The sequence below is a fragment of the Lynx canadensis genome, chromosome E2 (genome assembly GCF_007474595.2).
Source record: "Lynx canadensis isolate LIC74 chromosome E2, mLynCan4.pri.v2, whole genome shotgun sequence".
In the NCBI taxonomy this organism is placed as follows: domain Eukaryota; kingdom Metazoa; phylum Chordata; class Mammalia; order Carnivora; family Felidae; genus Lynx; species Lynx canadensis.
In genome coordinates this window covers 50,331,739-50,358,437 of record NC_044317.1, presented here as the reverse complement: position 1 = coordinate 50,358,437, position 26,699 = coordinate 50,331,739, and the positions used below count along the sequence as shown (strand labels likewise).

Below are 26,699 nucleotides of genomic sequence, written 5' to 3'. Positions count from 1 at the left end.
CTCAGTCGGAGGAGCATGTGACTCTTGACCTTGGGGTCATGAGTCTGAGCCCCATGTTAGGTGGAGATTACTTAAATAAATCTTCAAAAAAAGAATTGACCATTGTTAAAAAAACATTTCTTTCTGATACTCCCGTGAATGTGAAATTAAAAATTAACAAATGTCTACACCTTTTCTCCCATTAACCTGCCTGTGTTCAGTTTATTTTCCAGACCCAGCCATTGAACGTAGGAGGGTAGGGCGGAAGTCTTTTCTCTCCTATGGTTCTGGCAACAACGATGGGGTATCGTGGCCTGGAACCTTCTGCCCACTCCAGAGGCTGCCGCTGAGAGACCCTGGGGCCTGGCAAGGCAGAGAAGGTAAGAATTCTTTTCGGTCTCCTGGATCTCTGCACAGGGTCATGAAGCCAAGTCATACAAACCTCTGCCATCTCTTCGCTACCTAAATATACATTAGCCGAGAGAAACGTTTGGGTGAGGGACGCCTGGGTGGCTCAGTCGGTTAAGCATCCAACTTGGGCTCAGGTCGCGATCTCACTCACGGTTTGTGAGCTCGAGCCCCGCATCCGGCTCTCTGCTGTCAGCTCAGAGCCTGCTTTGGATCCTGTCTCCCTCTCTCTCTCTCTGCCCCTCCCCTGCTCATGCTCTGTCTCTCTCAAAAATAAATAAACATTAAAAAAAAAAAAATTTGTGTGAACTAGTTCTTTGGGTATAGCGACTTCTGTGATTACTGTCTGAGTGCGATTGATTTCTCCTGATCCTTTCCCTTCCGGAGATGGTTTTCTGCCTCTGTCTCCTGTGCTATCATACGGAAAATCACAGGGGAGGACAAAGGCACGGGTCCTACAAGCCCAATGCTCAAGCTGGCCTCACAGCCTGGCAAGTTTGCGGGTTTCACCCTACTGGCATCTCCCTGGACACACTTCGCTGAAATTCTCCTCTCCCTCCCCCAAATCTGGCCTCACCTCCTCAGCAAATTCATTTAATCCCTAAAACGCCTCTGACTTACCCAGAAAATCCCTCAAACACCCAGCTGCCAGAATTAACTTTCCTGTTCCTGCAAAGGTTCCAGAAAGCACTCTGGCCTGATGTCTAGGCCCAGGGGACACAGGTTACTTCCGTAAATGCTGATGGAGAGGAAGATAATCTGGCAGAGGCTCCGGAGGGAAGGGAACACGGGTCCTTGCTGCCCAACAACTCCTCCTACTTCCCAGGGCTCTGTAATCAAACCCATCAGCTTCGGGCCTTCCCATGCAATGCACTGGACCTGAGTGCATGCTGGGCCCCCACTGAATGTAGTTTCTGGCCCCTGGACAGCAGCGGATCATTCATTCATTCATTCATTCATTCATTCTTTATTTTGAGAGAGGAAGGAGGGAGGGGGAGGGAGGGAGAGAGGGAGAGAGAGAGAAAGAGAGAGAGAGAGAGAGAGAGAGAGAGAGAGAGAGAGAGAGAGAGAATCCCAAGCAGGCTCCTCGCCATCAGCACAGAGCCCAACTCAGGGCTCGAACTCATGAACCCCGAGATCATGACCTGACCCGAAATCAAGAGTCAGGCGCTTAACTGACTGAGCCACCCAGGTGCCCCTCTCTCAATATAAACTTAAAAAGGGGCTCAGTTGGTTGAGTGTCTGACTTCAGCTCAGGTCATTATCTCGCAGTTTGTGAGTTCGAACCCCGCGTCGGGCTCTGTGCTGACAGCTCAGAGCCTGAAGCCTGCTTTGGATTCTGCATCTTCTCCTGTCTCTGCCCCTCCCATGCTCATGCTCTGTCTCTCTCTCTCTCTGTCTCTCAATAATAAACATTAAAAAAAAAAGATAAACTTAAAATTTTTTCACCTTCTTCTGTTAAATAGTTTATGCTCCCTTCGAACTCAGGGCCTTTGCACATGCTTCCCAAGCCCCCCTCCCCCGCGCCAGCCATTCTACTCCACTTCCTCCAGTCTCACTTGCTTATACCTTCAGGGCTCAGCTCAACCTCCCGCATCACTTCCTGGGGAAGCCATGTGACCTCCCCCCATCTGCCCAGACAAGGTCAGAGGGATCTCGGTTATGTCCTCACAAAACTCCGGCACTAATCACAGTGACAGAAAACTTACCGCTAAAGTATAAATTGCAATTATTGAATCTATCCATTTATTTAGGAGAGTATTTTATTAATGTCGCCCTCCCCCAGTGGACTGAGCTCTGTGAGGGCTTGGACCAGCTCTTGTGCCCCTGGTGTCCCGCACAGGACAGGCACAGGACAGGTGCTCAGTAACAGTGTGCTGAATTAACAAAATATGAATAAATGCAGCCCGGGGAAAAATACAAGGCATCCCGATTTCCTGGCGACAGCTTCCCCCTCAATAGGCCAGAAGTGAAAGCTCTCTCAGAACCCTCATTCTCAAGAGAAATCACCAATGAACCTAGCCCAGCTTAGAGGGGGAGCCAGGACAAATTCTCCACATCAGTAAATGTTTTGAGTTGTTTTTTTAGTGTTTTATTTGAGACAGAGCATGAGCAGGGGAGGGGCAGAGAGAGAGGGAGGCACAGAATCTGAAGCAGGCTCCAGGCTCCGAGCTGTCAGCACAGAGCCCGATGCGGGGCTCGAACTCACAGACCGCGAGATCACAACCTGAGCTGAAGTCGGACGCTCAACTGACTGAGCCACCCAGGCGCCCCAATGTTTTGAGTTTTAATAGGACAGGCACACAGTACTCTTTTTCACTTCTCTATCCCGGGGGACGCAGCTGCAGGTTGGGATTAAAAAGTAGGGGAGGGGGATACGTGTGACGGGGACAGAGGGACCAGAGCTGGGCGCACAAGAGAGAGCAGAGAGTCTGCGAGCCCCAGACCCGGAGCCGAGCCAGAAATCCAAATCCCTGGGGCCTCCAGGGACCAACACAGTAAACAAACACCCAGTGTGTGCTCTTCATGTGCAGACTGGTGTCACGAGGCACCCAAAGTTCCCCAAGCAAGCCTGTATTGGGCGCTAAGTGCCTGAAGGGCGCCACTGTGAGCCTGGAGAGTCAGGAGGAGACCCATGTTGCAGCTAGAGCTTGGACACAAAAGGCCACCTTGGCTTGGAGAGTAAGGAGGACATACCAACTTGGTCTGGAGGATCTGGGGAGATGCCCTCTTAGGCCTGGAAAACTGGAAGGACTCCCTTGGGGCAAGGGGGGCCTCATTTTGGGCCAGGGGCTGGGGGGGCTATGGAGCTCAAGATCAGGTAGGTAGTATAAATAAAATGGGAAAAGCAAAAGCAGCTCTTCTGAAAAAGTAAAAAAGAAAAAGCAACAGCAGCTAATCCTAAGGGTACAGCTGGATTCAGGAAACAAGATGGGGCGCAGAGGGTGGAACCAAGCCCAAGGACTGGAAGCGAGGAGACGGCAGAGGACGAACTAGGACGTGGAACCAGGGCCGAGCCTGAGGAGCAGAAAAAGGACCCAGCCTGTGGGGACAAAATTCCAGAAGTGGTTCTAGGCCCAGAGGCAGAGACAAGGGAGTGAAGGAAGATGCCATGGAACCTGCACCAGATTCTGGGGCTCCTATGCGGAGAAGCAAGACCAGGCCCTGTGAGCAGAAACCAAACTCGAGAAAGGCAGAGCGCAAGAAAAGGTGAAGCAAGGTGAGACTCCGGGACGGAGAAAGATCAAGGAGCGACTGGTTACCCAAGGGCTGGAGCCAAGCCTCAGCGACGGGCTCGGAACCAGGGAGCAGCGACGGGGACAGGACGGGGTGGGGAGGAACCGAGGCTAGAGGTGGGGCGGGGCTGCACAATATTACCCGCCCCCTCTACACACACAGAGCGTTATCCTGGGGGCAAAACAGCAAGATGGGAAGGGAACTACACAGGATACAGAGCCAGGTCCCGGAGGCCTCAAGGACCACCCCCAGGGCGCAGAGTCAGGCGGGGTTACGGCTAAGCTCGCGGTCCCTGATCTTGCTCAGGCTCAGTCCCCGGCACGCCGCGGATGTCGGGCAGCAGGCGGCAGCCGGCCACGATGTCCAGGCGCTCGGCCAGCGCGCAGAGGTCCCCCCGCGCCAGGCGCACGCTGTGGGCGGCCGCCAACCCTGCCGCCTGGGCGGCCGCAAGTCTACTGGCCAGGGCGGCCACATCGCGGCCGGCGCGGCGGTACACGCCGCTCACCGCGGCCGCCACGTCGTGGTCCAGCCGCGCCTGGCTCTCGGCCAGCCGGAGCTGCAGCAGCGTGCGCGCGGGGGCTGGCGCCGGCGTCTCCTCGGTCCCCCAGGTCTCCCCGGCCCTTTCCCGCTGCACCACGAGCGGAGGCAGGTCCCCCGGCGCGGCCTTCGGCTCCGAGTCCGAGTCGGTCTCCGCGGCCTCCCCGGCCACCCGCAGCCCCGTAGGGCGGCCGCGCGTCGGGCCCGAGGGGCCCAGGTACAGCTCCTCCTCCTCCGACGAGGACGCTGAGAGCTCCGAATCCGTCTCGGCCGCCTCCCCCGGCACCACCGTCTCGGGCCTCCGCGGCGGCCTCCGCCGACGACTCTGGGACGCCATGGGGCCGAACTAGGGAGAAGAGGGGCGAAGGGACGGCATGAGAGGCCCCTGGCGGTGGTTTAAGAGTGCAGGTTCTGGATTCCCACCCCTTTCACTGACTAGCTTAGCGATTTTTGGCGATCTGCTTCCCCTGCCTGGGCCTCAGTTTCCTCTTCTGTAAACGGGCTCGTCAACCCTGCTGCCAGAGATAATGAGAGCTACTGGACCCCACCATCTTTGTGTCCTGACAGGGAAACCGAGGACCAGATGGATGAAGGCTCGGAGGCCCGAGCTTCCAGAGTCGTAAACCTAGCTCTTTCCGATTTTGCCTCCTAGAGGCCACACCCTCCAACCTGTCCTCCAAGCCGGTGTCAGATCCGGAAGCACACGAGCTGCCGAGCGGCTCAGGGACCAGCGCCAGGGTCACAGAAAGAAGGACAACCCAGGGGGACTTTGAAGGAGGGGGTAGCGTACACTAGTGGGGGCGCGGGGGAGCGCCGACACCGAAGGCCATACCTGATTACCGAAGCTCCGAGCCTGGAAGATCCGCTACGCAGCCCAAGTGTCCCGCCTTCACCGAGGGAGCCCCAACCAATAGGGAAGCGGATAGAGCGGGCATGGCGGCCAAACACGTGGGCCACTCGCCTACCAACCAGGAAGCAAACCCTCAAAACCAGCGGCGGGCGGGTACAAAGCCACGTGAGGAGAGGTACGACCAATAGGAAGTCGGCTGGGCTGGCGCTTCCGGGTTGTGCTGCGCGGCGAGTGGACAAATAACAATTTTTTAAAACGAGGTTTGCCGCCTGCAACGAGTGATTCGGCCAATGGCGATGCTCGAAAACCCGGAAACCGACAGGAGACGAAGAGAAGGGCGGAGATGCTGTCACGTGCGGCCAATGAGAATAGGCCTCCCTCTAAGTGCCCCGGGTTCACGCGCGCACCATGTGAGCCCGGGAGGCGGGGTTTAGGCCGCAGCACCGAGGGAGGCGGGAGTAGGCGGGCTCGCGCCTAGGTGCCGGAGGCGGGGCTTATCCAGCTGGGCCAATGAACGCACGAAGCGCTGGACGGTCGTTGGGCGCGAGGCCGGCGCATGGCGGACGCGGCGCTGTTCGAGTTTCTGCACATGGAGATGGTGGCGGAGCTGTGGGCGCACCACTCCGACCCTGGCCCTGGGGTGAGCGCCGGGTCCCGGGGGAAGGAGGCGCGGGCCGCGACGGCAAGGCCGGGTCTACGTCCAGGGGAGCACGGAGGGCGGTTCAACGTCCGGGGTGCAACCCCGGCCCCGCCCCTGCCTCGCTGGGCGCTGGCTCCCTCGTCTGTAAAGTGGGGACTTTTGAAGGGCCGGCCTCGCGGTTACTGCCAAAAGTGAGCGACGAAGCTCCGGGCAAAGCTTAGCTCAAGGCCTAGCACAGAGTCAGGACTTGCTGCCTGGGTTGAATCCCGTCCGCTCCCCTAACTAGGAATCAGTCCCTGTGTGCCTCAGTTTCCTCCTTAGTTAAATGGGCATTATAACAGTACCTCAGTCTCAGAGACCTTTACTCGTCCAACAGACACTTATTAGGCACCTACTGTATTGCAGACACGGTCTCCCTGTCCTTGCGAAACTTAACATTTTAGTACAGGAGTCAAACAAAAATATGCCACTGGCTAGTGAGAAGTGCGATAAAGAAAATTTCCGTAGGAGAAAAAAAGAAAAGAAAACTTCCGAAGAGTCCTGAAAAGAATAGGGATGGAGTGATTGATGGCGGAGGAAGGCCCTTCTGAGGAACAGAGTGTAGGAAGCAAGCCCTGTGGTTGGGGGGCGGGGGAGCATTCCAGAAGAAGGAACAACAGAGGCAAAGCCCTGAGGTAGGAGCGTGCTTGGCATCTTGGCAGTTGGTTCCTAGGAAGAACAAATGAACTCAAACTTTAAAGCCTTTCCTGCGATGTCTGGCACCTAATCAGCCCCCAGAACGTGGGAGCTCCTGTTCTAAAAATCTCTTCCCAAGAAGAAAGGGTGAGGGAGAGATTAGGTGCTTGATAAATGAATGCTGTGATTGCTTCTTTTCATTATTATTGTTAGTATATGATGTTGGTCGATCCGCAAGGCGCTTTTTCTGGCTTAGGTTTTCTGGTTTAGGAGCCTCAGGGAAAGTGTTGCTTACAGTGGCAACATAGTTTCTTTTGGGTTCACGTTCCCCGGGCTTCATCTAAAACTTAACAAGTGTCAGGCCCTGGGGGAGGCTCTGGGAATTAGCGAACTGTACAAAAACTCTTGGCCCTGCTGGAGCTTATGTTGTGGGGGGTGGGTGTGGGGGGTACGCAGATAAATAAGGTACATGGATAAGGTACAGTACGTTAAGGACATGCTATGAGACAGAGAGCACGGGAGAGGGATTGTGCATCGGCCTGTGTGTTGGAAAGAGGGGTTTGCAGCATCGCCCGTCCATCCTGGCTTTGAAGCCGGGACCCCAGGTGTCCCGGACATCAGCCTTTCCTCCCTCACCGCCAGCCCTCAACCAGGCCCTGCCCATTCTCCTCCCTGAATATGGTGTCCCACCTCTCCCCACCTCTGCCCTAGGCCGGCCTCCTCCCTCCTCTCTCCGCTCATTGCACCTGTCACATCTTTGCTGCTCATTTCACCTGTCACATCTTCGCTGCGTTCACACCCATTAATCTTTCACACCTTGGCTCAAATGCCCCTTCCTCAGGGAAGCGTTCCCTGAGCCCCGGGCTCGAAGCCAGGTGTCCTCGTTGTGATCTTGCAGCCCCCTCCCCTTTGCCCGTGGCCGCCCCGTCCCGCTCAAGTGTGTGTCTGAACTAGGGATCGGTAAGATCCTTTGATTCACGTCCGCACCCCTCCCCCCACCAGACTGTGTGCCGTGAAGGCGAGGCCCGGGTCTGTGTTGATCACACGGTGGGGCCTGTGCGCACAGTAGGTCTTGGGCGTGGCTCTGTGGAAGCAGACGCCGCCCCCCGTGCCGTGGAGGGCTGGGCTGGGCATCCGGCTCCGTAATCGTGGTAGCACCTGCCGCAAATGAGACGTGCCCTCATGGGCTTCACGCTCCTGGTTTCATTTGATCCTCCTGTCAACCCACAGAGGTCAGCACAATCCTCCCCACTTTGTAGGCTTTGTGGACCAAGACACACAGGCTTTGATGGACGGACTGCTCGCTCTCAAGTGGCAGAGGGAGGAATGTAGAGCTACGCCTCCCGCCTCCAAAGCCTGTGCTGTAAACGCTGGCCCGCATTTCCCGGCGTGTCTTCCCTCACGCTCGCCAGGAGGATTTTAATGGGTTTCTGTGGTCGAGCAGGTGTGGGAAATATTGGGGTTACTCAGGGGTGCTCACCACGGGCTTTCAAAGCACATCAACGTGCCAGAGACCCAGCTGCCCCAGGAAGTCCCATGCCGGGGTCCTGCCCCACAGCTCCAGGGTGATTCCTGGGTGCAGCCAGGGGTGAGGACTCTGGCGGTTCCCCCACCTCCCCTCTGCCCGGGAGCCGCGCTTTCAGGGGGCAACGTCAAGAGAACTGCTGTTTTCTCAGCCCTTCCTCTTCCACTCCCGGCCCTTCCTCCGTCTTCCTCTTTCTGTTCCTTCTCTCTGGTCCAACACGTGTCCTGTCTGAACCAGATGCAGGCCTCCTGTCGGGTACTTCTGGTGTCCCCAGTACAGTATTTTGTCGGAGTTTGTCCCCAGAACAGCCTTGCGAAGCCGACCTTATCGTCCCATTTTACAGAGGAGGGACTGAGGCGCCAGAGGGGTATTTCCCCAGGGTGCACAGCAGCGATAATCAGAGGGGAAATCAGGACTCAGGCTTCTGGCTCCAGAACTTGTCTGTGGCTTCAGGTCTGTCCCTTCCAGCAGCCGCCGAGTTCCTTGAGCACAGGGACGGTGGCTCGTTCATCTGTCCCCGCAGCACGCACGCCCAGGAGCTCTGGGGCTCCCCACATCCTGCCTGGTATGGTGGTTACCTGGGACTGTTGAATGGGTTTTTCTGGGTGGTTACAGAGGAGCCAGGAGGTCAAAGGGCCTTTGTTATCAAAGCAGGAAAAACTTGGGGAGGAAGAGGTCCCTGTGGTTTCTCCACCCCAGCAGCTTTGAAGATAAGGGGGGCCTGGGGCAAAGGAGTTAATGCCTCTGCACACCAAGGAGCCTCGGTCACCTACCTCTGTGAGCCCTGGCGGCAGCCCAGGAGCGATCCTGCTGGGCCAGACCTGCCCCCACCAAGGCCCAGTGAGTGCCCACGCCAGCCTGGGCACCTGGGATGGGTGTACCAGCTCCCAGATGGACCCCTGCCCTCAGCAGGAGCCTGGGTTCCTGGCAGAGCGGCCCCCTGGGGGCAGAGCCCCGGAGGGGGCGCAGTGCACTTGAGGCCAGGGAGCCCGTGGTGGGAGCTAGGGCTCTGTCCTGAGAGTGGTGGGAGCCATAGAAGGTTTAAGCTGAGGTGTGGGGCGTTCGGATTTACTTTTGAGACGGGCCTCCTCAGCCATGTGAATGAACGTGAATGGACATGCAGCCAACTGGCTGCTGCAGGGGCCCAGAGCAGAGGCAGGCGCTCGGCCCGGGGTGGGAGGAATTAGGGGGAGAAGGTGGGATCTGGGGGTGTTTGGGGCTGCCCGGGTGGATGCGGGGGGGCGTGTCGGCTCTCTGCGCTTGCTCATTCTTACTCCCCGGCTCCCTCCGAACGCTTCTGGGCCTTCTGGGGCCATTCACCTGGGGAAAGCGAGAACTTTCCCTGTCCCTGCACCCTTCTGGAGGTGGGAGCCGGGGCTGCTCCGTCCCAGGTCCCCCCCGCCAGGGCCGGCACAGAGGGCCGTGGGCCCGGTGGTGGTGAGACTCACAGATCACTGAGGGGCACAGCAGGAGAGACCGGAGGGAGCCCAGCACAGGGCCCCCACCAACTCCCTCCCTTCAGCCCAGGGTGTTCTCTGGGAGTCAGGTGCTCAGCATGTGGGGGGGTTGTGGGGTGGCCTGGTTTGCTCGCTTTCCCACCATCCTCCTTGGAGCTCCGTGGCCCTCGTCAGTCTGGACACTTGGACCCTCCTCCAGCCGAGCACATTCTTCTCTGTTGTCTCTGATTCTTCTTCCACATTGTTCCACCGTGTCTTCTCGGCTCTCGGATGAACGTTGGACGTTCTGGGTCCCTTCCACGTGTCTTACAACTTTTCTCTCGTTTTTCTCTACCTCGTGTGCTTTCCTTGACGATCCGGGAGGCTTCGTCCACCTCACACGTTGGTCTGTTTTTCAGCTCCCTTGTTAACAGATGTTTATTTTAGCTGCCCCACTTTCCCTTTCCAAGAGCTTCCCCTCTGTCTGTTGCCCCTTCCTCCCGGCTCCCCGTGCTGTTGGGGGGAGCGCCTTCTCGAAGGGGTTCTCCTCTGCCCCTGCATTATGTCATTTCCTGTCAGTGGGTTGTTGTGCAAATAGCCCAGAAATGCCCTGGCTCTGGGCTGGGCCAGGTGGCTACGAGTCCCCGCCTTGCCTTTCTCAAGAATGACAAATCCCTAGGGGCGTCTGGGTGGCTCATGGTCTCACGGTTCGTGGCTTTGGGCCTCGTGTCGGGCTCTGTGCTGTAAAAGCAAAGCTCGCTTTGGCTCCTGTGTCCCGCCCCCCCCACACCCTCTCTCTCTCTCTCTGCCCCTTCCCTGCTCTCTCTCAAAGATAAATAAATGTTAAAAAAAAAAAAAAAAAAGGAATGATAAACCCCTAATCCCTGACGAGCTCTTGGGAGGACCGAGGGAGGCAGGTATGATAGGCGAGGCTTCTGTCTCTTCCTCCTCCGCCCTCTCTTCTCTGCCACCTGCTCATCCTCGGCCCTGCCCTCCCACCGTCTGTCTCCCCTCCCTTTTCTGTTGTTCCTGGACCCACCACCCAGCCTTTCCAGTTCAGCAGATGCGTAATCGGCCCCTAGCGAGGGCTGACTACGGTGGTGCCCGCAGTAACGACGGCTGGGGCTGGGGCTGAGCCGTTGGAGACTGCCGGCCACATCGCTGTCGTGAGGTAGGGCCTGCCATCAGCCCCATCTCCCGCACGGGGAAACTGAGGCCTGGAACCATTAGATAGCTTGCCCAAGGTTACTAAGCAGGACTTGAATCCAGGCAGTCTGAAGTTCACCGAGGGGGAAGCCTGAACGTATGCAGACCTTTCCAGGTCCTCACCCCTGCCACACACCGCCCCCCCCCGCCCCGCCTCCCTGGCCTGGCTGAGGACCCTGCTGACTCTCTGGCTGTCCCCCCTCGGGACTGCTGTCCTGGCTGTGACCTGGGCTTGGGTGCCACCCCACTGCCTTCCCTGCTTAACTCCTCTTCCTTCAGACTTGGCCCCCGTGCAGCCCTCAAGGAGCGCATCTCTTCTCCCTGGGGCATCGAGGCTGTAACCGTGCCATTAGTTCCTGCGTGTTCCGTCCCAGGGACGGTGGCGTCCTCTCCCGCCGTGCCCGCCCCAGCCTGGTCCGCAGGACCCTCCCCGCTCCCACCCCTCGCCACTGTCCCCCGCCCTCGTGGCCTGAGCTGCACCCCCCATCCCTTTACCCGCCTCCTTTGCGCACACCCTCCCCTTCCCGGCCCCCTCCTCTGAGAAGCACCCTGGGGCCCCTGCCCGGGGAGCTGGCTCTGCCCTGCCCGGCGCCCCTGCATGTGGGGTGCCCATCGCCTGGGCCCCCGTCGTCGCACCAGGCACAGTGGCCAGCTCCTCGAGGCCACCAGGAAATGTTGGTGGAGTGAATGGGGAAGTGTCCCCCCCGCCCCGTGCTAGGAAGTCCTCAGGGACACATGTGCTCTTCAGAATGGAGCCTGGCCCGCCTCTTTAAGGCGCTCACCTACGGAAGGGGGGGGACAGGGAGCACAGCCCCTTCCTGGGGTTTTCCTCCCGCCAGGGACTGGTCACCCAGGTTGACAGACTCACCCAGGTTGAGTGACAAGGACAGTAACATTCACTAAGCCCGACTGGGACCACTCTTAGCCTGCATTTACTAACTCCTGTAATCCTCCTAAGGATGCTGGGAGGTAGCACTGTTGACACGGTCCTCTGTTTGCCCGTGAGGAAACTGAGGCCCAGGGCAGTTAGCCCCCACCCAGCCCCCCAGCTGGCAGGTAGGTGTCGGGCTGATGTGGCCGTGGACCCTGCACTCTGCCACTGGTCACGCGTCCCCTCCCTGTCTCACACACCTGAGCTCATCTGCGCAGGCGCCTGCCTTAGCGGTCAGACCCCTCCCCGCTCGCCCACCTGCTGTGCCCGAGGAAACCAGAGGAGCCCCCATGGCAGGAGCGGAGAGCCGGCCGGCATCGGCCACCAGGAAGCTGTGTCATCACCAGGGTCGTTTCCTGCAGGAGGAGCATGGAATGGCGGGCGAGGGCCTAGGGGCCAGGGGCCTGGCAGAGAAGAGGGGTGCCTTGCCCAGAACCGCAGGCAACCTCTGCTCGGGGCGGGGGCGGGGGGGGGGTGAGCGCAGCCCTTGCCACCTCACTGAGGCCGGGACAGCTGTGGGTGTCGTCCTGGCTACCCCCCCACCTGGCCGTCTGGGCTTGGGAGCCGGACCCGCTCAGGTTTGAAAGATGGCCCCATGGCTGAGGGGCCTGTTACCTAACCCTCGAAGCCCCGCTTTCCAGGTGTGAAATACAGCCTACCTTACGGGGTGGTGAAAATTCAACAGGAGGTTCGCACAAAGCGCCCGGCACACAGCATGTGTGCTAACCCCGACGGCTCACCTTGTTCGGCCTCTGTTTCCCAAGGGCCTCCCACATGCCAAGGCCAGTGTTGGCTGCTGAAGGTCAGCCCGGGTCCCCACGCCACACACTGGTCAGCGCTGGGATCGAGGACCTAACCTGCCGGGAGGGCAGGACAGGAGGCCTCTGGGAGTTGGGGGAGATGACAGTGAATGGGCGGAGTGGCCCCTCTGCTGGACTAAGGGAAGCTGTCAGGGCAGAGGGTGATGGAGGGACAGCAGGGTCCCAGAAGGCTGTTGAAACCTGCTGAGGCCAGGACATGGTCCCAGAGCCGGATCTCAGCAGGGAAATCCTATCCACCATGGGAAAGGCTCCGGTGATGGCCCATCAGGCCCAGAAAGGAGGCTGGAAGTCACTCCCGGGGGAGGGTGGTGGCCGGAGGAAGGGAGGGGCTCAGGCCTGGTGACTGCCGCCTCCCTCCCAGGGCACCCCCCTCTTGACCCTGCTCCGCCAGATTTTCTCCAGGGAGCACCGCACCTCACTCTATGCTGTCCTGGTATTTCTGATGCCCCCCACCTGTGCCTCTGCCCCTCCCGCCGAGGGACACTGGCCTGAGCTCTGGAGTGCCACGTGGCCACCACTGCCTTCTCTGAGCACCCAAGGGAATCTCTCCCATCCCTGAGCCCTTGCGTGTCTCTCCCAGGGGTCTCAGCTGATTTTTTTTTTTTAGATTTTAGAGACAGTGTGAGTGGGGTAGAGGGGCAGATAGAGGGAGAAAGAGAGAGAGAAAGAGAATCTTAAGCAGGTTCCAGGCTCAGCACAGAGCCTGATTCGGGGCTTGATCCCACGACCTGAGATCATGACCTGAGCTGAAACCAAGAGTCAGACGCTCAGCCGGCTGAGCCACCCAGGCACCCCCTTGGCTGACGTTTTAAGGCGCGATGAACAGAGTTGATGTTCGCAGCTTCCTGCTGGCCAGGCCACGAGGGTGGGCCCCACGACCCGGGGCTCCCTTGCTGTGGCTGCGGGCGTGCTGCCACGAGAGCCCCCGGGCAAGTCACCGTGAGCCCCCCGGAGTGATCAGAGCACTACCTGCCCACGGGGTATTGCAAGGCACACACCGGAAATGCTCGCGATAAGCGATGGGTGTTCTCAGGACAGAGCTGACAGACGAGCAGGCGGAAGCCAAGCCTGAGGAAGACCCCCCCATTTTTCCTGCAGCAACAGGGAGCTGGTCTTCAGAGCCAATGGCGTCTGTGGAGGCATCACGTGGCAGGGGCACAGCCCTCCCTCCTGGCTCTCCTTACCCTTGAGCTCGCAGAGATGGGCACATTGGTCTTAGGGTCCCCTCTGTGGCTGCTGCCCCAGGACACTCCCTCTTGGGGCTCCCCTGAGCCTCTCTTCCCTGGCCTTTTAGGGACAGAAGATGAGCCTGTCTGTCCTGGAGGGCATGGGCTTCCGTGTGGGCCAGGCCCTGGGCGAGAGGTGAGAGCCAGCACTTCCTGTCCTTCCCCTCCTGGCCAGAGGCAGGCAGGACCCGAGGTCAAGTCCCTTCCTGGGCACACCTGGACGGGGAGGGTCGTGTTGCTCCATATAGGAACCCAGCCTGGCGTCCCCCCCTCTTCCTAACCCCGGGCTCCCCATCCCGGCCCACCCGGCCCCAGTGTCTGCCGCTGCCCCCAGGCTGCCCCAGGAGACGCTGGCCTTCAGGGAGGAGCTGGACGTCCTCAAGTTCCTATGCAAAGACCTGTGGGTGGCCGTGTTCCAAAAGCAGATGGACAGCCTCCGCACCAACCACCAGGTGTGTTCCTGGGCCCGGGGCCCGGCTTCCTGGCTCAGGGCGGAGGCTGAAACCAAGAGGAGGCTGGAGAGGGCCCCCCCTCACCCCAGAGGCCCGGCCTCCCCTCTCTGGGCCTCTGCCCAGTCCTCCGAGGGAAGCCAGGAGGCCACTATGGGGCGTCCTGGCTATCGCCAGAGTTTCCACAGGCCTCCCAAGATGGGGCCTCGCAGCGGGCAGCAGGCGCTCGTGGTTGACAGCACCTCGCCCCGGCGAGTCGCCGCTTGTCTCGAGCTGGCCCGACCTCCTATTAGGCGCCCACGCTGTGCCGGGCCCTGGCCTCCGCTTCGAGGGCCGGGTCCGCAGCATCTCACCACAGCCCTGGGAGGAAGGACCACCCCGGAAGTCCTGCAGCTAGAGGGGCAGGACCCACATGCCCCATGGGCGGATACCTGGCCCAGGCTGGGCAGCTCCCGGGCCCTTTTGCATAGCTCCAAAGGATGGGGCCCAAAAACAGGGGTTTTGAGGGAGGGGTCCCTCCAGACCTCAGCCCAACGGAGCAGGGGGCGCCGGGTCCTGGCTTATCCCTCCCCTGCTACAAAGGCACAGGTCCTCCCCAGCCCCCACTGGGCTCCTCTCTGCCCCCAGGGGACCTACGTGCTGCAGGACAACAGCTTCCCCCTCCTCATCCGGATGGCCTCTGGCCCGCAGTATCTGGAGGAAGCACCCAAGGTAGGGAGGGTGCCTGGACTCCACAACCCCCCATTTACACACCCCTGCCCCAAAGCAGGCCTGTCCTCAAGCCGAGTGACTGTCCCATGGCCCGGGACCCAGGGAAGGAGGTGACCCCCACTGTGGAGCCCAATGCCCCGTATGGCCCCGGTCCTGGGTATTGGCCTCCCCTCTTCCCTGGGTGACTTGTGTCCCCTGTCCCCAGTTCCTGGCCTTCACCTGCGGCCTTCTGCGAGGCACCCTCAGCACCCTGGGCATCAAGAGCCTGGTCACCGCCTCCGTGGCATCCCTGCCCACCTGTGAGTCGGGGGGGTGGGGTGGGGGAATCTTACCAACCCTGAAGTGCGGTGGGGGCTCCGAGCCCTCCCACCCCTGCCCCCGCTGAGGGTCGGGGAGGCGGGGCCAGGGCTGCCAAGCCCCACTTACAGATGGGGAATTTGAGGCCCAGAGAGCTTAAGTCACGTGCCCTGGCCACCCTGGCCCCCTGGCCACACACCCCCAGCCTGCTTCCCTGGGGTGCGTGCCAGGCCAGAGCAGGGGACATCGGTGATGAGCTGGTCTGGTGGTTTTGAACGTTGTTCCGGTTGGACGTGATAGAAGTCAGCCTGGTTAATGCTCTGATGGGGTCCCCAAAGGGCAGCCGGGGCCTACGGGCTGCAGCCTGTCTGGCGGGGTGTCCTGACCCCCCACGGCCCTCCCATCAGACAGGCTGAAGCTTCATCCTTACCTGGGGCCAGCCCACCCTCTGCTGCCCCACCCCCCAGGTGTCCTTCCCTCTGTGGGTCCCCGAGGCCTCCTTGTGGAGGGGCCCCGAGGCCACGTGGGCAGGACCTGAGCTACACATGCCACAGAAGCCGGTGCCCGGCCCTCCTCAGCAGCCTGCATGCTTGACCTTCGTGCCGCTAGTCACCCACACAGCTCTGGGACGCGGGCCAGGTGGGCGGGGAGCAGCACCCCCTCTGACCACCCGTCAGCCCAGCCCAAGGCCACGCAGTCTGCTGGTGCTGGACAGGGATGAACATCTCTGAGCTGTTTGGGTGCTTTCTGGCTCGCCCCTGAGGTCCCAGCCTCCAGCTAACGCCAGCCCTTCTCTTCCAGGTAAGTTCCAGGTGGTGATTCAGAAAACCTGAGAAGCCCCGGGCCCGCGCCCCAGCTGAGCCTCACCGCCGCCCCGGCCCGGGGGGGCCTCGGACCACTGCCTTTGGGGGTGGCCAGAGGGCTGGTGTTGGGCACCCCAGACTGTATGGGTGATGAACAGGTGGGGGGCGGGGGTCCAGCCGCTTCAGGGAGTCCCGTGTGCTCAGGTGGGTGTCCCAGGGAGGTAAGGGCATCCCAGGCTGGGGCTGGTGTGAAGGGTTCCCTGCACGGGACTCCTCCTTCTGCGCGGCAGGTGCCCAATAAAGGTTTTGCGTGTGGAGCTGGGTTTAAAGTGGAAGGTGGGGGGGGTCACTCTGAGTGCGGACGGGGAGGAGGCATCTGTGACTTTGTCACTCGTCCTGCAGAGGTGGGAAGCACAGCACCCTGTGTGGCTCCCCCCCCCCCCGCCCCTTGCAGGCCCCTTCCACCCCCAGCCCACAGCCTCCTGCCCCCCGGGCGCTGGCCGCCCTGCCAGAGTCAACAAGTCTGGGGCCGTCCTCTGCCCAATGGGGCGCACAGAACGGACCTCTCCCCGGAGAGCGGGGCTGAGGCCACCCGGAGTGTGGGCGGGGGTGGGCCTGGGGCTACCTGCATCAAGGACGGACCAGAGGAGACGGGCCAGACGCCCTCATTTCCCGCCCCCCGCGCACACTCTTGAGGTGCCTGGCGGATGGGAGTCCTACCCAGAACAGCAGCCTGGCCGACCTGCCCCCGGGGCAGCGGTGCCCATCCCCCACCGCCCCCCCCCTTTACGCTCATAGCACCCAAGGGTATCGCACACCGGGACTCTGCCCAGGCCCCCGCTGCCTGCTTCAGAGCTGTAAACTGAGGCTGGGGTGAGACTCAAGTGGGAGGAGAAAGGGTCTTCTCGCTTGAAACAACCACCGGTGGCTGGGGGCTCCTCCACCTCTGGAGGATCCTGCGAAGACACCCCATCTGGCCCCTGCCCTGCCTCCCCCCCTGCCCCCCAGCCTAGAAGGCTAAGCTCTTAGTTCCCTGGCCTGCCTCTGGACTCCCCACATGCTGTTCCCTGCCTAGGCTGCCCCGCCTCTGGCCCACTCCCCACTCTCCTCCCTCTCGGGCACCCGGGAGCCAGCCACTTGGCCTCTGAGTGGTTCCTCGCTGTGCCCCCAGCCCCCAGAGGGCCCCTGGACGCTTCTTCTGGCCCCGTGCCGCTTACTCCTGTTCAGCACACTTTTGCCCGGGTCCCTCTGGATCCCTCTGTGGGGCACTGGCTCTGCCCAGTACGGAGCCTGGCAGATGCTTCCCGAATGAATTGGTTATTCAGGCTGGGCAAGGCCGTCAGGGGATTGGCCCTGTCCTGCCCTCAAGAAGCTCCTGGGCCCATCCTGGAGGTTCCCCCCCTGCAGACTCCCCCCCAACTGAGACATACTCCCCTTCCCCCCCCACCCCGCCCCCGTTGGCCTGGCCTCTGGGGGCGGCAGTGGGCAGAGTCCCCAACTGGTGAAGGACAGGGAGGAAGCCTTCCGAGGAAAAGCGGCTTGAAGACCTGAGGAGGAGAGAGGACTGGCCCCCAGCAGACAAAAGGACGCGTGGCTCTGGTCGCCCAGGCGGAACCCCTAGAGGGGCAGCCTGCTGGACCATCTGGGTTCCCTTCTGTCTCGTCCTGAAACCCCCTGTCCCGGGCACCGTTCGGTGGTTGTCTCCCCCGCCCCCCCCATCACCCTGTCGTGACTCCTTGTCAGGCAGCCGCAGGGAGCCTCCCACCCACCCACCCAGCGGACAGGAGGGGAGCCCCAGAGCCTGCAGCACAAACCACGGCTTTCAAAAGCCCTACCCTCCCTCCATGTGACCTGGGGCGAGGGACTTCATCTCTCTGGGCCTCCGTTTCCTCGTCCGTCATGGCCTCACGGCTGCCCCCCGGGGAAGTGGTGAGGAAGAAGGGCTGACTGTAGGGAAAGCGCATAAGCCACGCGCGGCTCCCGGTAGGGCGCTACGTGCGGGCGGCATCCAGGGCGGCCTGGTAAGTGGGTCAGCCGGTGCCCACAGGTGCTCACTGCCGTCATTACCGAGTGCCAGGTTCTGTGCTCAGCGGACTCCTCCTGACAACCACGGGAGGTTGGCTGTCACTGGCCCACTCAGCAATGAGGAAGGTGAGGCTCAGAGAGGTGAAGTCACTTGCCCAAGACCACACAGCGGGGCCCTGGAGGAACTGGCATCTGAACCCGGGACTGTGGCCTTCTCTCAGTTCCCGACTCTCAACCCCTGGGCCGGCCGGCTTCCTTCCCCGGGCAGAGTCTGCCGATCCCCCGGGAGGACAGCCCCCAGTCCTCGAGAGCAGAGAGCACCGGGGCAGGGCGGGCACTCCAGGGGAAGGGGCGGGGGCAGGGCGGGCAAACCGGTCGGGCGGCTGGCACCCGGCTCGGGCCCTGTCTCCAGTGGGGCCCGTGCTGACGGGCGGTGAGGCTGGCACAGCAGCTCGGCGGGGCAGGGAGCTGGGGCCTGGAGGCTGCCGTCAGGTACGGGGGGGCCCCAGGTGGGGGGCAGGCGGGCAGGGGCCACGCGCCGGGCCCCCAATCCTCACTGAGCCCGTCCTCACCCCGGTTTCCTCTGCCCCTCCGCTTCGCCGCCCCCCCCCCCAGCATCCCGCCCTCCCTTTTTGCTTTCGGCTCTTTACAGTTTAAACCTGTGCGCCCCATCTCGCCCCGAGTTTGCTGAGTCTCTTCCCGGGTTGGACCACCGTGATGTAATGTGCTCCCCCAGGATTCCCCTCCCGCCCTCATCCAGGCCCTAGATGTACCGGCCCTGGAATTTCAGTCACCCGGTGGCTCCCGGGGCTCCCAGCTCTCACCACGCCGGTTACATGTCCCTTCAAAGGGCGCCAGGCGCCACCTCCCACGGCGCACACCCCCAATACCTGGTGGTGCCCTGAGTTTACTCGGCACCCCCAGGCTCCCGTGTTTCCCCGGCCCACAGCTGCCCGGCAGCCCCCCTGTCCTGGCCTCTTAGAAACCTCCAGGGGCGCCCAAACACCCAATCACCAGCCCTGGGAAATCTCACGCACCCCAAATCAGCCCCTAGCACCCGCATAACCATTCCCCGTTCTCTCACGTCTAGCTGTCCTTCCCCCACCACGACCACTCACTTTTACTCTGAAGAGCACCTCCGCGCCCCCCTGGTGACCCAGGGCCCCAGTGTCAGGGACAGGATCTCTCACCTGTCCCAGGTCACGTCCCGGGGGTGGGCTCTTCCTGCCGACGCCCAAGGGTGCCACGCGGGCACTAAGCCCTCTCCTTCCCCCGAGCAGGGCCCCCGCCGCCATGCACAAACACTACACCGTCCACTTCGCCAAGGGCGCCCTGCCCTCTCGGACCCCCGCCGAGCGCTACTTCTTGGACCCGGAGTTGGGGCGCCATAAAGGTAGGGGTTCAGTTTGGGGGGACGTCCCGGCAGGGAGAGTGGTCTGTGAGCGGGGAGGCCGCCGAGTGGATGGCTGAACACAAGGAGAACCTGAGGGCCCAGGAGAGGGGCCGCCACTGCTCCCCACGGAGGCTTCTGCGTAAAGGGGCCACGGGTGGGGGCCGTGGGCCCCGAGGAGCCCAAAAGCGTGAGTCCGGGATGGGGGTGTCAGAGGGGGAGGCCCAGCCGGCCTACCCCTCCCCCAAGGGTGGGAAGAATTCCCCCACCCCGGATTGTGAGCTCTCCCCACCCCTGAGTGGGTACGAATGGGGGTCTGGGGCGGGGGCGGGGGCAGCGCAGTCTCGGGAGGCCCCGCCTCCCGGGGCAGCCCCCTTCCCACCGGCCTTGCCGGAGCCCCGGTGTGAGGCCACCCCCTTCTTCTCAGTCCTGGCCACCTCCCACCACTCCAGCCTCCTCCTCGGGACCAACCAGGCCAGCTCCTGATGGATTCCCTTCTGCTCCCCGAGCCCTGGGGACCCATTCCCCAGGGGCCGAGGACTTTGGGGGCAGCAGGGACTCCCAAGTCGTCGTCCCCGCTCCAGCCCCTCGCCTGGCTAGAGCCCAGGTCTCTGCACCTCTTCTTCCCACCCAGGGGAGAGCGCGGAGACCGGCCCCTCCCTTGCCCACACCCCCTCCTCAGTTTCTCTGATTTCTCCGGGGCCTCAGAGGAAGGACCAGCCCCGGCCTCCACTTGAAGACTCGACCTGGTTCCAGTGCCCGCCAGGGCTCAGGGACCCAGGCCCAGTCACCCCCACTTCCTTCCTTCCAGGATGCTGTCACCAGTGGCGCCGTGACGCGGCGGCCCTTCCAGCCCACGGGCCCTGCCGGCTGCCCCCACAGGTGCGCTGGCAGCTGGCCTACAACAACCGGGGGGGTGTCAGCGGCTGCCCCCCCGGCCCCCGGCCCCCCAGCCCCCTGCGACAGCGGCTCTGCTCCGTTCCAGGGGTCCAGAGCGGGCCACCTGCAACCGCTGCTGCCCCCACGCAACCGGCCAGCGCCCCCCAGCCGCCCCCCAGGCCCACCATGTCACCTGCCACCGCAGCACCTGCCATGGCCAGCGGCGGCCCGGCCCCGCCCCGTGCAGCCGGCACCCTCCTGGAGCCCAGCAGGCCCAGTGATGCCCGCCCCCTGCCCGCCCCGGCAGCCTGCGGTTCCTTCACCTACAGCTCGGGTGCCTGCCCAGTCCTCCTGCGGGCTCGTCCCTGCCGCCTCTCCCCCCTACCCCGCTGTCCAGGCCTCTTGCTCCTCAGCCCGCCCGCCTCCCCGCTCACTCTGGTCCCTGTCTCGGAGTTGGGGGGGGGTGGGGGGGGTTGCTCCTCCCTGCCCGAGCCTCTGCTTCACCCGTCGGGATCCAAAGCTGCCAGGCCAGGCCTGTCCTGTCCATGGGGCCTCCGTGCGGGCCAGCCAGGGGTCTGGGCCCTGGCCGTCTCCCTCTGCTGACAGCCTTGCTCTGTTGTCTCTCTTTCCGGCCCTCCCTCCCCCCAGCCCGGCAGGCCAGGGAGAACTTGGGGCAGGGGGTGACAAGCACCAGCTTGCTGGCCAGCCCCGGTGTGGGGCAGACAGTCAAACATGCAGCTAAAGCAAGAGGCAGGGACTGGCCTGGGGGCTGGAGAGAACAGCGTGGCCAGGGGAGGGATCGATCGATCGATCGATCCATCCATCCATCCATCCATCCATCCATCCTGGGACTGGACGGCTGTCCTGGGTGCCCAGCTCTGTTCCGGGGGAGCGGGGTGGGGAGATGGCAGGGAGCAGGGCAGAGGCTGCCCCCCTCACAGGAAGCTCACGATCTCTAGGCGGCGGAGGGGAGCTGGGTGCAGGCCGTGAGAGGAATCCGAGAAGTTTAAGCGTGTCACCCCACAATAGGCACGTTGGGGGAGAATAGGGCTGGGAGAGGAGCGAAGGGAGCATCAGGGCTCGCAAATTAAATAGGGTCATCGGGCGAGGCCTCAGGAAGGCAGGATTTGAGCAAAGAAGGGGCAGTCCTCTCAAGTAAGTGGCAGAAGGATCAGCAAATGCAGACTCTGAGGTGGCCCGTTCCAGGGACAGTGTGTGGGGAGGGTCACACGGGGCCACGGCCTGGTGGCTGTGGGGAGGGGGAGGCGGGAGCCGCGAGCTGGCTTGGGATCTAACAGGAGGGCGCGCCGTGGGAGGTGAGCATGGGAAGCCAGAGTCCGAGCGGGCGAGGGGGGTGACCGAGGGGGTGGCAGGGGAGATGGGGACACGTGGCTGGGTTCCGGGTCTGGTTTGAAAGCAGAGCAACAGCCAGGCAGGGGCTCGGGCTCCAGGTCAGGCACCACCTCGTCGCTGGTGGCTCTCGGCCGTGGCGCCCATGTCACACACAGAAGCAGAGGCTTGACGAGGTGAGGTCACCCCAGGCCTGGCGCTGACCTCGGGGAGGGGGCGGGGATCCTGCAGCCCACGGGCCCACCACGGGCCCACCGTGCACCCACCCGGAGGCTGGCCCGGCACAGCCCACAGCTGAACCCTGCCTTTCTGGTGCCCCAACCCCAGGCTGAGAAGTGGCACTCGGCGGGGGGATCTGGGGGGCAGGGTGCCCTCAGTCAAGTGGACGCCGTAATGCACAAGGACTTAAACCTGGACCTGCTCCCTAAATGGCCACCCCGGACCATGGCATTGACCAAGCGCCCCCCACCCCGCCCCGGCCCATCCTTGTAGCATCCACGCTGCCCGGTGTTTCTGCACCCCACCCTCCAGAAGGAGGGACTGAGCCTCGCTCAGTGGCAACGCTCCACCTGGGTCACGCAGAGAAAGGTGGCAGGGCCAGGACCAAGAGGCGCGTCTGCCTGGGCTTGGGGGCAGGACGGGAGCTGGTGGGCATGGGGTCCTGGAGAGGGAGAGAGATCAGGGTAAGGGATGGACAGGAAGCTGAGAGGAGCGTGTGACTGTCAGGGCCCTTCCACACTGGGGCCAGGCTGGCAGAGCAGACAGGAGCCGACACGCAAAGGTTCTGGAGCCTGCAGAGAGGTGTCTTAGGCATCTGAGAGCCTCAAGTCCCGAGAGAGGCCCATGGGGTTTTTCTGGGAGAATCACGGGCTGGTGGCTGGGCCTGGTGACCCTGGTGACCTAGGGCCTCCCGTGGGCCTCTGTGCTGGGGATCGGTGGGGTGTCTCCTGGCCTTTTCCTGGCGGGTCTGGGGTCAGCTCCTCCTGCGGTGCCCGGAGGGACACATCTGACCCGGAGGAGGGGGTTGCCTACTGCCCCAGAAGCCTCCATCTGAGGGTCTGACCCGAGTCACCTCGGGGAAGTGGGGAGAGGGATGCCGATGCGGGCAGGAGCTGAGGGTGGGCTCTCTGGAGGGCAGATGGGTGGATGGTGGTGCCCGGCCAGCCTCATTGACTCAGTTTCCCCTCCCCCGCCCCCCACCCCGGCCTCCAGATATTCTGACAGAAGATGACGTCTACTGCAGCTGTCTGGCCAAGACCCTCTGCCACGTGCCTGTCCCTGTGACCGTGGGTTTCTATGCCCCCTTTGGCTGCCGTCTGCACATGATGCTGGACAAGATCACCGGTGAGGCTCTCTGTGTGTTGGGGGAGGGAGGCGGTGGTGGGGGGGGGGGAAGGAGGAGGGGAAACGGAGCCTCTGATCCCTGCCCAGCCTCAGGCTTCCCCGGCCTGCCCCAGTCCAGAGGCCCGGAAGTCAGCATTAACCAGGTCCCTCCTGATGCCCGCAGCCTCTGCCCCCGGCTCCCCGCTCGTTCCCTCTCTGGCCTCCCGGCCAACAGTCTCATCCCCTCTTCTGCCAGATCTGCTCCAAGGAATCTTTTTAAAGATAAAGATCTAGCCCCATCCTCCCCCTGTTCAAAAGCCCTCCCTGGTTCCCCAACACTCTGGGGAGAAGACCCAGGGTCCTCACTGGCTCCCGCAAAGTCCCTCCTGTGCCCACCCCCCGTCCCCCGGACCCATCTCTTCTCAGCAGTGGCCCGGGCAGGGCCTGGTGTCCACAAGACCCCTAACAGATAGGTGTTAAGTGAGCACAGGGGCTGACACGTGGCCAGGATCCACAGCAGCTCGGACCTGGTTCAAGCCTTGCCCAGACCCCAGCCTGACGGTGGCCAGAGGGGCCGGAGGAGATCCACCTCCACGGGCCTGGCCCCGGTGAGCCGGCCTCTGCCCCTGTGTTGTCACACAGCGACAAACAGGGTCCTGGGAGGAGAAAACATTCAGCTAGAAGGAAAAAGGAAGCAGCATTCTGGAGCTCCTAGTCTGTACTAGGTGACTGACACAGGCCCGCTCATTCGTTCACCGACCTCAAGAGCAGACCGACCCTGCCCCTCAACCTCATGATCCATCCTTCAAACACTCCTTCCCCCAGCACTTCCTTGGCGCCCAGGGGACGCAGGACGCCCAAGACGACCAGAGCCCTGCCCTTCCTGGCCTCACAGTCCAGAGAGGGAGGCAGACCTGTCCCCAGAGAGGGATGACCCCCCCCAGTAGTGGGTAGGGTTGGGGTGCCCAGGAGGCACCTGACCCAGCCTGGGGATCAGCGAGGGCTTCCTGGAGGAGGAGGTGGAGCACCGAGCCAGGAAAATCAGACCAAGGCTGTACTCTGCCGCCCTGCGCTTCGCTTCCGCGGCACCTCGCACGCGTTCCTTCACTCCTTAGGGCCTTCCTTCCCGCTCCCGTCCTCTCTCCCCCTCGGGCGCTCCGCTTCTGCCCACCCACGACCTTGGGCCCCGCCCCCAGCCCTTTTCCAGCCTCTCCTCCCGCACCCGCGTCAGCGTTTCCGTCCGGGGCGTTGTGGGGGGGGGGGGGGCTGGCTCCACCTCCCACTCCTGGGCCCCGCCCCTCACGCGGTCCCCCGCGCCCGCCCTCCCCTCGCTCCCCGCAGCGCTGATGCAGCAGGAGGCGGCGCAGCGCGAGGCCGAGGAGCTGCGGCGCGTGCGGTGGCAGCCGCGGGCGGTGCGCGGCTGGGGCTTCCCGCGGCTGCTGTGGTACCTGGTGTTCCTGCAGCCGGTCATCACCGAGGTGCACCTGCGGCGCAAGAACGTGAAGTTCCTCTTCATCCGCTTCAGCGCCTGGCAGTACGCGGGCACCGACAAGCTGTGGGCCGGCCTGGTGACCACGCTGTGCGAGGGCATCCGCCACCACTACGGCGCGCTGCCCTTCAGCGTGTACTCGGTGCTGGGCAACAAGCCGGCCACGACGCCGGGCTTCTGCCAGCGCGAGTGGCACTGCCGGCGCCGCGTGTGCCTGGCGCTGCTGGCGCTGCTGGCGGCGCTCGGCCTCGGCGTGGGCCTGCTCTACCTGTCGGTGGGCGCCCGCGCGCCGGGCCACGGCGCCGCCGGCGGCAGCCTGCTCCGGGTGTTCGGCGGCGCGGCCACCACGCTGTCGGGCTCGGGGCTGCTCATGGCCGTGTACTCGGTGGGCAAGCACCTGTTCGTGAGCCAGCGCAAGAAGATCGAGCGGCTGGTGTCTCGCGAGAAGTTCGGCAGCCAGCTGGGCTTCATGTGCGAGGTGAAGAAGGAGGTGGAGCTGCTCACCGACTTCCTGTGCTTCCTGGAGATCTACCAGCGGCGCCGGCTGCGCGTCGTGCTCGAGGTCACCGGGCTGGACACGTGCTACCCGGAGCGCGTGGTGGGCGTGCTCAACGCCATCAACACGCTGCTGTCCGACAGCCACGCGCCCTTCATCTTCATCCTGGTGGTGGACCCCAGCATCCTGGCCGCGTGCCTCGAGAGCGCCGGCTCCATGAAGGGCACGGCCGACAACGGCTACCTCTTCCTCAACCGCACGGTCACGCTGCCCTTCTCCGTGCCCATCATGGGCCGCCGCACCAAGCTGCAGTTCCTGCACGACGCCGTGCAGAGCCGCGACGACCTGCTCTACCGCGAGATGACGCGCAGGCTGCGGCCCGGCTGCCGCGGGGGAGGCGGCGAGGTCGCGCAGCTCCTGGCGGTGGAGACGCAGGCGGGCGCGCCGGGCGCGCAGAGCCGCATAGACGCCGAGGCGGCGCGCCGCATCCAGGAGGCGCTCTTCTGCCTGCACGACGAGCGCGACTGCCTGTACGAGTACGTGCCCGACAACGTGGTGTCCATGCGGCGTATCGTCAACACCGTGCCCATCACCGTGCGCCTGCTGCAGCAGCAGGACGGGGACTTCGCGGGCCCCACGCCGCGCCAGGCCGTGGCGTGGGTCGTGCTCGCCAACCAGTGGCCGTGCCGCCTCAGCTGGGCGCTGCAGTGCCTGGAGGACCGGCAGCAGGCGGGGGGCGCGCCCGAGGCCCGCGCGCGCCTCTGGGACGTGTTCTGCGACAACAGCCGCGAGCTGCACGCCATGACCAAGGCGTTGCAGAACGTGCTGGACTTAGACGGCGACCCCGAGCTTTTCGAGCGCTTCCTGGGCGCCGACTTCCCCTTCACCGTGGCCGAGGCTCAGAGCCTGCTGCGCTGCACCGTCAACCTGGACCACTCCATCCGCCGCCGCATGGGCCTCATCCGGGCGGTCAGCGCGCTCAAGCCGCCCAGCGCGCCCGGGTCCCCGGCCCACGCCGCGTCCCACGCCGCCAACGGAGCCGGCCACGCGCCCGGGGCGTTGGGGTCAGGGCAGGGCGCCGGGCACGCCCCCGGGCACGCCGGCCAGGCCCACCGCTCACGGGACCGGGCGCACGGGGGCAAACCACGGCCCGGGACGGGCCTCGAGTGGGTGCCCCGGGAGCCCCGGGAGGCAACGGCTCCTCCCGCCGCCCAGATCGGGGTGTGAGGGGTTCAGCCGGCCCGCGGCCCGTGTCTGGGATGAGGCCTCCGGTGGCCACCCCGCCCCCCACCCCCCAGACGAAGCTGTGAGCCGGAGAGAGCTGTAGGCAGGCGCAGCGTGTCGGAGCCCGCGTCTGAGAGCTGGCGCGGGAGGACCAGTGAAGAAGCAGCCCGGGTTCAAGTGCAATAAACGGAGATGTGAAAGCCCCTGCGGGTCTTCATGTCCTGGTCTCCCTGGCTTACGCCTGCCCTGTCCCGCCAAGCCCACGTCACCCCCTGGGGAGCCTGGCAGCCTCTGCCGGGGCCTCATTGCTGGCATCCCGGGAAGCAGGAGAGGGCGTGGGGGCGGTGGGTGAGGCCACTGAGGCAGGGCAGAAGGACGGATGTGCCGGGTTGACTCAGGCAACAGGGAGCGCCGAGAGGCCTCGGGGGATCCAGGTCCTTGTCCCCACACCCTAGCCTGCCCCTTTGCAGGCATTTCCGAGGGCGGTGTCCCCGGTGACCTCAGCAGGCTGGTCCACTCCAAGGGTGGCGCTCTGCCCCTGGCGTAATGGATTAATTAGGGTTCGCCGGCACTTCCGCCAGCTGGGGCGGGCAGCGCTGCCTCCCCGGAACAAGTAACTGTCCAGGGAGCACCTGCCCACGGGCCATCCAGGGCCACCTGATGAGCCCCTTGGGGACTGGGAAGTTGAGGCGCAGAGACGGGCACCTGTGGGACATACAGAGTCGGAGCCAGAGCCGGGCCGCGGTGGGGGCGGTGGTGTTTCTTAGCTACTGCGGCTCACGCTTCCCCCTC

The 26,699-nt window shown here is 63.3% G+C and overlaps 3 protein-coding genes across 12 annotated transcripts; 2 read left to right on the top strand and 1 right to left on the bottom strand.

Annotated features, from left to right (window-relative positions):
* Nucleotides 1-3,150: 3,150 nt before the first annotated feature.
* BLOC1S3 (biogenesis of lysosomal organelles complex 1 subunit 3) lies at nucleotides 3,151-18,886 on the bottom strand. Of its 4 annotated transcripts, XM_030298571.1 has the most exons (4): nucleotides 18,881-18,886; nucleotides 11,354-11,356; nucleotides 4,994-5,006; nucleotides 3,151-4,507 (listed from the first exon to the last, which is right to left on the bottom strand). In XM_030298571.1, exon 4 carries the CDS (start codon nucleotides 4,496-4,498, stop codon nucleotides 3,902-3,904), a length of 597 nt encoding a protein of 198 aa, XP_030154431.1. In that variant the 5' UTR covers nucleotides 4,499-4,507; nucleotides 4,994-5,006; nucleotides 11,354-11,356; nucleotides 18,881-18,886; the 3' UTR covers nucleotides 3,151-3,901. The 4 variants fall into 4 exon arrangements, with proteins under 4 accessions (XP_030154431.1, XP_030154433.1, XP_030154432.1 ...); XM_030298573.1 differs by lacking the exons at nucleotides 4,994-5,006; nucleotides 11,354-11,356 and adding an exon at nucleotides 8,430-8,435; XM_030298572.1 differs by lacking the exon at nucleotides 11,354-11,356.
* On the top strand, nucleotides 5,529-16,048 carry TRAPPC6A (trafficking protein particle complex 6A). Of its 7 annotated transcripts, none has more exons than XM_030298580.1 (6): nucleotides 5,529-5,651; nucleotides 13,540-13,607; nucleotides 13,806-13,923; nucleotides 14,548-14,631; nucleotides 14,837-14,930; nucleotides 15,730-16,048. In XM_030298580.1, exons 1-6 carry the CDS (start codon nucleotides 5,568-5,570, stop codon nucleotides 15,759-15,761), a joined length of 480 nt encoding a protein of 159 aa, XP_030154440.1. In that variant the 5' UTR covers nucleotides 5,529-5,567; the 3' UTR covers nucleotides 15,762-16,048. The 7 variants fall into 7 exon arrangements, with proteins under 7 accessions (XP_030154440.1, XP_030154438.1, XP_030154441.1 ...); XM_030298578.1 differs by having other exon boundaries at nucleotides 14,503-14,631; XM_030298581.1 differs by having other exon boundaries at nucleotides 13,787-13,923.
* On the top strand, nucleotides 18,291-26,102 carry NKPD1 (NTPase KAP family P-loop domain containing 1). The gene is made up of 4 exons (XM_032591363.1): nucleotides 18,291-19,149; nucleotides 19,958-20,359; nucleotides 22,588-22,719; nucleotides 24,040-26,102. Exons 1-4 carry the CDS (start codon nucleotides 19,050-19,052, stop codon nucleotides 25,908-25,910), a joined length of 2,505 nt encoding a protein of 834 aa, XP_032447254.1. The 5' UTR covers nucleotides 18,291-19,049; the 3' UTR covers nucleotides 25,911-26,102.
* Nucleotides 26,103-26,699: the final 597 nt, after the last annotated feature.

Bases quoted from the DNA above. Each gene is read 5' to 3' on its own strand.
- BLOC1S3 (XM_030298571.1), bottom strand. From the start codon at position 4,498: ATGGCGTCCCAGAGTCGTCGGCGGAGGCCGCCGCGGAGGCCCGAGACG.
- TRAPPC6A (XM_030298578.1), top strand. From the start codon at position 5,568: ATGGCGGACGCGGCGCTGTTCGAGTTTCTGCACATGGAGATGGTGGCG. The intron at 5,652-13,539 runs GTGAGCGCCGGG...CTGGCCTTTTAG, and splicing joins ACTCCGACCCTGGCCCTGGG to GGACAGAAGATGAGCCTGTC. The intron at 13,924-14,502 runs GTGTGTTCCTGG...CCTGCTACAAAG, and splicing joins GCCTCCGCACCAACCACCAG to GCACAGGTCCTCCCCAGCCC.
- NKPD1 (XM_032591363.1), top strand. From the start codon at position 19,050: ATGCACAAACACTACACCGTCCACTTCGCCAAGGGCGCCCTGCCCTCT. The intron at 19,150-19,957 runs GTAGGGGTTCAG...CCTTCCTTCCAG, and splicing joins GGAGTTGGGGCGCCATAAAG to GATGCTGTCACCAGTGGCGC. The intron at 20,360-22,587 runs GTGCCTGCCCAG...CCCGGCCTCCAG, and splicing joins TTCCTTCACCTACAGCTCGG to ATATTCTGACAGAAGATGAC.